This window comes from Vombatus ursinus, unplaced genomic scaffold (genome assembly GCF_900497805.2).
Source record: "Vombatus ursinus unplaced genomic scaffold, bare-nosed wombat genome assembly UNPS02011334.1, whole genome shotgun sequence".
Lineage (NCBI taxonomy): Eukaryota > Metazoa > Chordata > Mammalia > Diprotodontia > Vombatidae > Vombatus > Vombatus ursinus.
Genome location: NW_020951112.1, coordinates 7,991,429 through 8,001,994, shown reverse-complemented (window position 1 = coordinate 8,001,994; position 10,566 = coordinate 7,991,429). Strand labels below are relative to the sequence as shown.

The 10,566-nt window shown below is 42.2% G+C and overlaps 1 protein-coding gene across 2 annotated transcripts in view; it reads left to right on the top strand.

The window, feature by feature from the left end:
- Positions 1-2,848: 2,848 nt before the first annotated feature.
- The window catches only part of AMDHD1 (amidohydrolase domain containing 1), a 28,001-nt gene continuing 20,283 nt past the window's right edge, over positions 2,849-10,566 (top strand). For both annotated transcript variants that reach the window (XM_027855860.1, XM_027855858.1), the window contains exons 1-2: positions 2,849-3,066; positions 8,785-8,891. In XM_027855860.1, the coding sequence (XP_027711661.1) occupies positions 2,930-3,066; positions 8,785-8,891 (244 nt within the window). In that variant the 5' untranslated portion in view covers positions 2,849-2,929. The remainder of the gene's footprint in view (positions 3,067-8,784; positions 8,892-10,566) is intronic.

Sequence of the window (10,566 nt, the reverse complement as noted above, 5' to 3'; positions counted from 1 at the left end):
AAAACCAAAACGAAAAACAAAAACAAAAACCCAAGGTCAAGAGAAGGGGAGTGGGAGGAGAGGGGAGTTGTCTCCAAGCCCTTTGGCATTGACAAGGCTAGATTTCACCACGGGAGGGAAAGGTTGGCTTCAGAAGGGATGAGGGGCGCCAGAGAAAGGCCATGTTGGGTGATTATTTTCTGAATAGACTTTTCTCCAGCCTCCACCTTCAGTTGGGTCTATCCAGCAGGTGGATGCGCGTCTGCGATCCCTAAGAGCGAAAGCGGGGCTGGAGAAGGAAAGCCACCGGTCTCCCACTGCAGGAAGGCGCGGGGACCATCCAGGTGGGAGCATTCCTGGGGGAGTCCGTGAGACCCGGGCCAGTTTCAGTCCAATTCTCTTCCCCTCCGCACCTGCACCTGCCCTGGGAGTCCTATGTAAGCGCTGGAAGTCTAGCCGCTCAACAGCTGGATGCGTTGTGCGACCCCTCCCTTCCTCGCGAGCCCGCGAGGCCCTCCCCCACGCGCCAGTCCCTTCCCTCCCCCACGGATCGCAGCATTTAGAGCCCTAAGCAACATTAGGGACCAGCTAGAGATTGTAATGGCAACTAGGTGATGCAGTGGATAGAGCATGGGGCATAATGACAGGAAGATCTGAGTTCAAATTCAACCCCAAATACTTACTAGCTGTGTGACCTTGGACAAGTCACTTAACCCCTACTTGCCTCAGTTCTTCATCTGTAAAATGGGACACATTGGAGAACGAAACGACAAACCACTCTAGCGTCTTTGCCAAGAAAATACCATGGACTTTATGTAGTGTCGGACACGACTGAACGACTGAACAAGGGCACTAAGTGGCAAAAAGTAGGATTCGAACCCAGGTCCTTTAAGCCAAGGCGTGTTGCATTTTAGCAAGCTGCGCCTACCTTCTAGCTGCATTATTTTACACCCCTCCTCCCCTCCCCGCCCCATCCCCATTATATATAGGGAGAGTCTGAGACGCTGAGTGTCTGGCCCGTGGCAGAGGCAGGATTAGAACCCACCAGAAGACCTGGATTCGAATTCCACTTCCTATATGCATTACCTGTGTACTTTTGGGCAAAACCCTCCCTGGGCCTCAACCACCTTTAAAAGAAGGGGTTGGGACTAGAAAGTCCCTTCTGAGGTCCCTTCCAGCTCTAAATCTGTGATCTTAGCGTCCCGGAGGCAGATAAGGGTTTCAGTGGGTAGAGTGCTGGGCCCCAAATAAGAAAAACCAGAGTTCAGATCCAGCCTCAAACACTTAAAGAGCTGGGCAATCCCAGCAAGTTCCATAATGGCTGCCTGCCTCAGTTTTCTTGTCTGTCAAATGGGGACAAGTATCTACTCCCCTAGGGTTGTTGTAAGGATAAAATGAGATAATGTTCCTAAAGTGCTTTCTAAAACTTAAGTTTAAGCTATATAATATGTAAGTACAGAACATAGTTTTGATATATAATTATAAACTATGTAAATGCTAGCTATTATCCACATGTGAGGGGAGTTGTCCTCTAAGGTCACTTCTCACTCTCCATCTCTGATCTTGTGACTTCAAGTCCAGGGGACCTCCACTGTAACACAATGCCTTTTCTCTTCAGTTCCTACACCCTCTTTTACTAAGATTGGGTCCTTTCCTCTGGGTGAGACTCCCCTAGGAACTAAACACCTACTTTCTGCATATCTAGGTGGTTAGAGCAAACTTGAGTTCAAATTCAGCCTCAGAAGCGTACGAGCTGTGTGACCCTGGGCAAATCTCTTAACCTGTTTGCCTCAGTTTCCTCATCTGTAAAATGGGATAATAATAGCACCTGCCTCTCAGAGTTGTTGTGAGGATCAAAAGAGATAATAATTGTGAAGTGTCTAGCACATAATAAATGCTATATAAATGTTAGCTATTATTATTATTATTAATATTTCTGGAATTCTTTTTTTCTGGTTTCTTCCTCCCCATCTCACCAGAACTCTCAGTTTCTCCCTCTTGTTCTTTGGCTCTGGGTCCCTACTGCCCACTTTCTGTCCCCTCTGTCTAGACTTTCCTAGACCCTCTCAGATCCTTTCACATTTCCCTTACTTCTCTTTCCTCCCTTCCTCTGTCTATAATGGTGTCTGTTCACCCACTCTTTTAACATTTACCAATTCTTCCCCTGGGTCTTCAATGAAATAAATGCTCCCCAGGAAAACTCCTCCTCTCTGCTCAGCAGAGGATAGAATACTGGATGACATACCGACTAGTCCAGAAAAAATGGAGTCAGTAAGACCTGAATTCAAGTCCATCTCTGATCCTTAGGAGCTGTGAGACCCTGGACCAGTCATTTCATTTTTTTGAGCCTCAAGCAATTTTAATACTAAAAGTCAGAATGTGGTTTTAATCAAATGTTGGGTAGGTGCTAAGCGAGTAGCAGCTAGATGGTTCAGTAGATAGAGCACTGGTTCTAGAGTGGGAAGACCGTGAGTTCATTCCAGCCTCAGACACTTACTAGTTGTGTGTGATGCAGGTGACTTAACCTTTGTTTCCCCTAAGAAGGAAATGCCAAACCACTCCAGTATATTTGCCAAGAAAACCCCTCGAAAGAATCTGACACAAACTGGTTGATCAAATTTTGAGCACCTTAAATTAGCTTTTATTTATTTTTTCTTATTTAGTATTTTATTTTTTTCTCAGTTTTATGCAAAAACAATTTTTAACATTCATTTAAAAATTTTGTAAACTAGCTTTTAAAAGGTAAATTGAAAGCTCTTTCCCATGCCACACACAGTGAAAACTGACCCCTTGGACTCTGGAACGCACACTCCTCCCCATACCGTCCCCCAGAGCTGTTGGCCTGCTCCTCCCCTTCTGTCGACCCGCTGCCGCCACTGCCCTCCCTCCTCTTTGTCCCCAGCTCCCACTTCCCCAGGCCCGAATCTCTGCAGCCACCAGCCACGAGAAAATGAGCGGGGGGCAGAGGCTTCTGTTGGAGAACGCGCAGCAAGTGGTGCTGGTTTGCGCCCAGGGCGAGCCCTATCTGGTGGGGGAAGCGATGCGGAGCCTGGCAGTCCTGGAGAATGCCAGCCTGGTGGTGGGCAGGTATGTCAGCCTTCCCGGGCTGCCCCTCTGTTCCAACTGGGTGAGACTGGCCTTAGGTGGGGTCGGCGGGAAAGCCCTGGAGAGGCGGCTGGACTTGGGAGTCAGAGAACCTGGGTTCAAATTCTGCCTCTGACACTTACAACCCGTGTAATATTGAATAAGTTATTTAATCTTTAGCACTCCGATCTTAAAAAATGAGGCACTTGGACCAGTCGACCATTAAGATTCTTAAATGCTTGTTGACAGACAGAATGACTTTTCACCCTGAGTCACTAACGCTCTTCGGGCTTCAAATCCTATGTGGGTGACATGTGTCTGTATGCCCTTATCTGCAGGGAACGGAAGTCCACGTCCTTCCCCTGCGTATTTGTCAACTTTCACTTTTTCTTACTCCAGCTGTTCAAAGGGGTCTGGGGAGGGAAGGGGGAGCTACTGATCTTCGTCCCATAGAGGATGCTGAAGTAATTAGCCTTTTATGCTTCATCAGTATGATCACATTTGCTCCTCACAACCCTGGAAGATAGATATTATTATTATTATTATTATTATTATCATAGGCAATTAGAGTTAATATCACTTCGGGGTTACACAGTTAGTAAGTGTCAAGTATTTGGTCTGAGGCAGGATTTGAACTGAGGTCCTCCTGAATCCAGAACCGGTGCTCTACGCACTGCACCACCTAGCTGCCCCCATAGATATTATTATCCTTATTTTACAGATGAGGTGGATGCTATTATTATTACAGAATTCAGTGGATGCTGTTATCATTATCTTTATTTTGCAGATGAGTAAACTGAGGCAGACAGCTAAGGTGACTTGCCCAGAGTCAGTCAGCCAAGAAGTGTCTAAAGCAGTATTTGAACTCAGGTCTTGATCCAGCACTCTAGCCTCTGTTCCACCTAGCTGATAGTTAAAACAATTTCACAGCACTAAAGCTGTAAGGGACCTTAGAGGTCATCTAATCCAACTATCTCATTTTACAGATGATGAAACCGAGGCATGGAAGTTCAGTGATTTACCCAAGGTCACACATAGTCAGCCTAGCTAGGATTCAGATTTAACTCCAGGACCAGCATTATTTCCTCGACTATTATTCCAAATAGAAACCGTCTAGTTAAAATGCATGCAATCAGTTGAAATCCTGTGAACCAACAGTGGGTTAGGAGGTCAGGATGGTACAGCAGAAAGGGTCCTGACTCTGTGGTCAGAGAATCTGGGTTCAAATTCTGCCAACAGTGCTCTGTGGGTGTAGCTACAAGGTTCTGCCACAGACACTTGATAACCATGTGAGTGGTAAACTCCCTGGGCCTCAGTTTCCTCATCCTGGAAAATGAGAAGATAGGACTGGGATGCTGAGGTCGCTTCCTGTTGTCCACCTGTGATCTGATAGAGACTATTTCCTAATCTAGATGACCCAGTGGGTATTATTAAAATCACTAATCCAGCAAATGCTTTATCAAAACATGGATGGCAAGTGATCATTAGGGTTTCCCAAGGTAACTCAGTAATTCCCATCTCTGCTTAGAGGTTTTCTCACTGCAGGCACCGTATAAGTATCATCACCTTCATTTAACAGATGAAGAGGAGTAGAATCAGTTGCCTGGAATTATATAGCTAATACTTGTCTGAGGCAATTCTCTTATGAGAGTTAGCTAGGTGGTACAGTGAATAGAGCCCGAGGCTGAAAGTCAGAATGGACCTGGGTTCAAATCCAGCCTTACTTATTATCTGTGTAACTCTGGGCAAATCATTTAATTTTTCAGCCTCGGTCTCCTCAACTGTAAAACCACAACTCTCATTCATGTGGTGTTTTAATGGTGTTCAAAGCATTTTCTTATTCTTCAGCCTCAGTTTCCTCAACTGTAAAAGCACAACTCTCATTCATATGGTGTTTTAATGGTGTTCAAAGCATTTTCTTCACCACAAGCCTGGGTGGTAGGTGATGCCACTATTATCCTCATTTTACAAATTAAGGTAAACAGAACTCAGAGGAGTCAAGGGACTTCCTCACAGTCACACAGTTGGCATAAGTATAATATTATTAGTGGTAGCAATTATATTTCTACTGCACTCAAAGGTTAATAAAGCATTTTCCTTCCAACAGCCCAAGGAGGGAAATGATATAAATATTACTAGCTCTATTTTACAGAGGAAGAAACTGAGGATCAGAGGCCATATAACCATACAATTCAAGTATTATTATTTTTGGGGGGGGAGGGAGAGTGGACCAGAGCTGTGATTTCACATTCAGAAACTCCCTCCATTGACACAAATCTGATGGCTCCTTACTAACTTAAACTCTTAGGGAACTGGGTGGGAGCTCAGAAACATTCCATGATTGGACCATAGTCACCCAGCTAGCATGTGTCAGGGATAGGACTTACACCCAGGTCTTTCTGACTATAAGGTTGACCCCCTCTCTCTACCACATTGCCCTGCCACTCAATGCAAGTATTGTCTCCATTTTACAGATAAGAAAACTGAGGCTCAGGGAGGGTAAGGGTCACAGAGACAGCAAAGCATCGATTTGAAATCTGAGTGTCCTTTCAGTTCTTCTCACCTGTTTGAGCCTCAGATGTGGGCTGCCCCAAAAGTCTTAGAGCAGTTTTAAGTTTTAATAGCTTATTAAACTTAGCAATAGTCTTAATAGTTTAAAGCTATTACATTTAATAATAGTTAACAGCTATTAAACTTAATAATGGCATTAACAGTCAGTTCTGTGAGAGTTTAAGTTACTAAGGAGTTCTCAGATTTGTGACAATGGAGGGAGTTTCTGCATATGAAATCTCAGTTCTGGACCACCCTTCTCCCTCTGCTACCCCCAAATAATCTTTGCATTAGTTGTATGGTTAGATGGCCATGAGAAAATTAAAGCCTCACCTCTCTGATCCTTAGTTTTCTCATCTGTAAAATGGACCTACTGATACCTACATCATTTACCTCTCTGAGTTGAACTATTAAAGCTTAAAACTGTGCTAAGACTTTTGGGGCACCCTGAATTAGTAGTAATGAGCCTCTGAGGAGTCACAGGCAGAGAAAAGAGCAGCTGTCCAGATGACAAAGTATAAGTAGTGTGATTCCACTGAGATGGGAAGAGACCAAGGCATATTTCTGTTCTTTCTTGTAGCAGTCTTCAAAAGTGAAGAGTTTTGAGGGAGCTTTGTTTCTCATAAAGTGTGTTTGTCTCTGGAACTGAGAAGCATGTTCCAAATGTGGAATTTGGAGGTTAAAAACTGAGCGACTGGGTGGTGCAGTGGTTAGAGCACCGGCCCTCCAGTCAGGAAACCTGAGGTCAAATGTGGTCTCAGGCATTAGGAGATCCCAGGAAGTCACTTCATCTCTGCCTGCCTCTGTTTCCTCATCTGTAAAATGGGGATAAGAATAGCACTTAGATTCCAGGGTTATCATAAGAATAAAAATGAGATAATATCTGTAAAGCACTACAAAAATACCGTTCTTTTAAAAAAAAGGCATGTAAAATGAGTGGGTTGGACCAGATGTCTTCTAAGGTCTTCAGCTCTGTGGCTTTATGAGCTTATAATTGGAAGATGAGACAATAGCTAGGATAAAAGAAATTTAATAATGGCTGACCTTTCTGTAGCACTTTACAGACACAGTAACAGCTGGCATTTATAGGGCACTTTAGGGTTTGCAAAATACTTTCATAATAATAATAACTGGCATTAGATTGAGGCATGCTATTTTCACTTTTTGAAGTCTTTTTGTGGCTTTTCCCTTTTGTTCTGTTTCTTCTTTCACAACATGACTAATGTAGAAATATGTTTTACATGATTGCACATGTATAACCTATTTCAGATTGCTTGTCTTCTCGGGGAGGGAGGGAAGGAGAAAAATTTGGACTCAAAATCTTAAAAAAAATTAATGTTTAAAATTGTCTTTACATGTTATTGGAAAAAATTAAATACTATTGAATAAAATGTAAAAAGAGAAAAATAATTACTGGCATTTATACAGCACTTTAAAGTTTTCAAAGTCCTTTTACATACATAATCTCATTTGATCCCCTCAGTAATCCTGGGAGGTAGGTGCTATTATTATCCCCATTTTACAGATGAGGAAACTGAGGTCCTTAAATCCATGTGTGTCTCCTGATTCCAGGTTTGATGTCCCCTTTGGTATATACAATGCTGCTTCTATTATTATGCATCTAAGCATTGCAAAACATGAGAAAGGTTTGTATGGAAAGGGGTCCTTTGCTCTCCAAAGTAGGTTATGGTTGATGGGAAGACCCACATTCAGAAAAACTGAGGTCTAAAGCAGAGCTTCTAACCCTTTTTTGTGTTGTGGAGTCCTTTGACAACCTGGTGAGGCTTACCAACCCCATCTCAGATGATGTTTTTAAATGCATAAATAAAATATGTAGGATTGCAAGGGAAAGCAATTATATTGAAATACAAATTATATTGCAACACAGTTATCAAAATATTTCTCAAGTTCCCAGATTTCAAGTTAAGACCTCTAGACTTAAGAGTTAGCATGTAGTGGTGAGAGGTAATTTCCACACTGGGAAGTCCCTGCACTGAAGAAATCACAGGTCTGGATGAAAAAAAAATCTAATGAATTTTTATCTTATGAATGTCAAGTGCAGAAACTGGGTTCGCCTAACATTGCTTACCATTATTTCTGTGTTAATACACACAAACTGAAGAAGAGAATTAAGATAATTGTGTAAATAATTTCAGTTTAAAAACAAAATCAAAATATTTTTCTTCCATTTCCTGGAAGTTTTGAGGCAAAAGTGAATGGGGTTTTTTTTCCCCTTAAATTATTTGGGTAACTGACTTAAGTCTCCATTTTACTTTTTTTTTTAAGGATAGTATTTTATTTTTTCCAATTACATGTAAAGACAATTTTTAACATTCACTTTTTTAAAAAAATTTTTTTGGTGAGGCAGTCAGAATTAAGTGACTTGCCCAGGGTCACACAGCTAGTAAGTGTCAAGTGTTTCTGAGGCTGGATTTGAACTCAGGTCCTTCTGACTCCAAGGCTGGAGCTTTATCCACTGCACCATCTAGCTGCCCCTTAGCATTCACTTTTTAATGAAATTTTGAATTCCAAATTTTCTCCCTCCCATCCTTCCCCCCCCAAAACAGTAAGCAATTTGATATAGTTATATATATATACAATTAGGTAAAACATATTTCCGTATTAGTCATGTTGTAAAAGAAGAAACAGAACAAAAAGAAAAAACTACAAAAAAATAAAGAAAGTGAAAATAGTACGCTTTGATGTGCATTCAGACTCAGTCAGTTCTTTCTCTGGATATGGACAGCATTCTCCATCATCAGTCTTTTGGAATCGTCTTGGATCATTGTATTGCTGAGAAGAGCTAAGTCAGGCATAGTGGATCATGGCACAATGTTGCTGTTACTGTGTACAATGTTCTCCTTGTTCTCCACTTCCCTTTCAATGTGTATGCAAGTGGAAAGCAAATTTTGACAGGTCCTAGCAAGCCGGAAGACCTGAGCACATTTGGTGGATGGCCATCTGTCATCTTCACACTAGTCTTTGGAAGTGAGAAAACCCTCATCACCAGGAGGTGATTCATGAAGTGGTCATGGCAGTTGCCAAAATTATCCATCAAGGCCCAAAGGAGTTGTCAACCACAATGGTGATGGGAGTGTCCTTTCTGATGGAGCCACAGATCTTCTGACGTATGGAAGGAATTACATTATCCTATCCCATTTTTTCCCCCAGAGATGGTTGCATAAAGGCTGTTGGTCTGGCTGATACCATCAGAAGAGAATTTGCGAAAGTATCATTTGAAGAAAGGATTGACTGCTCTGGAAAATGCATTCTACCAGGTACTTTGGTTTAGCCACTAAAAATGTTGTTGTTGTTGTTTTTTAGCACCCTGCGGTAGTAGTGAGAGTGGGTAATGGGTGACAGGCTGCTCTGCCTGTATGTAGAGTTAGGAGTCACTCACAGATCAGCTGGTCCTATCCTGCTCCTCTCCCATTTCACAGAGGGAAAATAGTGAGACCCAGAATTCACTCCAGGTCACACAGGCAGAATGTAGCAGTGCAGGCATTTGAACTCAGATCCTTGCCAGTTCATTTTTTCCAAGATGAATATTACAAAATATTCAACCTATGTAGGGAATGAAGAGTAATAAATTCGGGGTCAAAAGTCTTGAGTCCAAATCTTGACTATTACTAGTGCTGTGGCCTTGGACAAATCACTTCAACATTCTGGCCCTCAGTTTCCTCATCTATAAAATAAACCTCTGACCTCTGAGACCCCTTCCAGCTCAAGAGCCAAGGCTCTGGTCTTCAGCTTTGCAAACCTTATATGTTTAAAACCCTGGTGCAGAATGATGCCTAGTGACCAAAAGGAATTATTTATATTCAAGGAATATTTTTTGTCAAGAGGCAACAGCATAGTTGAGCCTCCTTTTTCCATTCCAGGGATATACTAGGCAGCTAGGTAGCCCAGCAGGTAGAACTGCTGGACCTGGGGTCAGAAAGACATGAGTTCAAATCTAGCCTCAGACACTAGCTGTGTGACCCTGGGCAAGTCACGTCACCTCCGTCTGCCTCAGTTGCCCCATTTGTAAAATGGAGATAATAGTAACACCTACCTCCTGGGGTTGTTTGTGAGAACCAAAGGAGATAATAATTGTAAAGCGCTTAGCACAATACCTGGCACATAGTAAGTGCTATATAAATGTTGGATTACAAAAAAGTTGGGTCCCCTTTCTCCATTCCAGAGATAAACGAGGCAGTGAGCTGGGAAGACCTGCATTCAGATCTGGCCTGACACTAGCTATGTGACCTTGAATGATTCTGTCTGCCTCAGACACTCAAGTCTCTTTGTCTCCCTAAACCTCAGTCTCCTTATTTATAAAATAGGGATGATAATAGAAATAGTACCTACCTTCCAGGGAGTTGTGGTAAGGATCAAATGGTATAATATTTGCAAAGTGCTTTGCAAACCTTAAAGTGTTATGTAAATGCTAGCTATTATTACATCTACCACAAAGTGACTGCATACTTGCGTCCACTGAGGTCGGGAGCCCTGTTGTGCTGGACAGCGCTGAAGATGAACCAATCCATTCTAGACTCCAAGTTGGAGCCTAGAACCCTTCGGTTTGCCTTGGTCATTATGTTATTATTCCAGTGTATTTCAAACAAGGTGGAAATATCCTTGTTTACAATATACATTATATACAATAAGGGAAGGAACAATGTGGGGGATTCGAGATGGGAAAACTAGGTCCTAGTACAGGTTCTATACCACTGTGGAATCCTGGAAAAGACCCTTAACTTCCTCATGTACAAAATGATGGTTTTGGGCTGGACTACGGATTCCTAACCTGGGATCCGTGAATGGCTCTGTGTGTGTATATGTGTATATGTGTATATGTATATACACACATACATGTACATATATATTTGATAATCATATTTCATTATAATTGTTTCCTTTGTAATCCTATGTATTTTATTTTATGTCTTTAAAAATATGATTCTGAGAAAA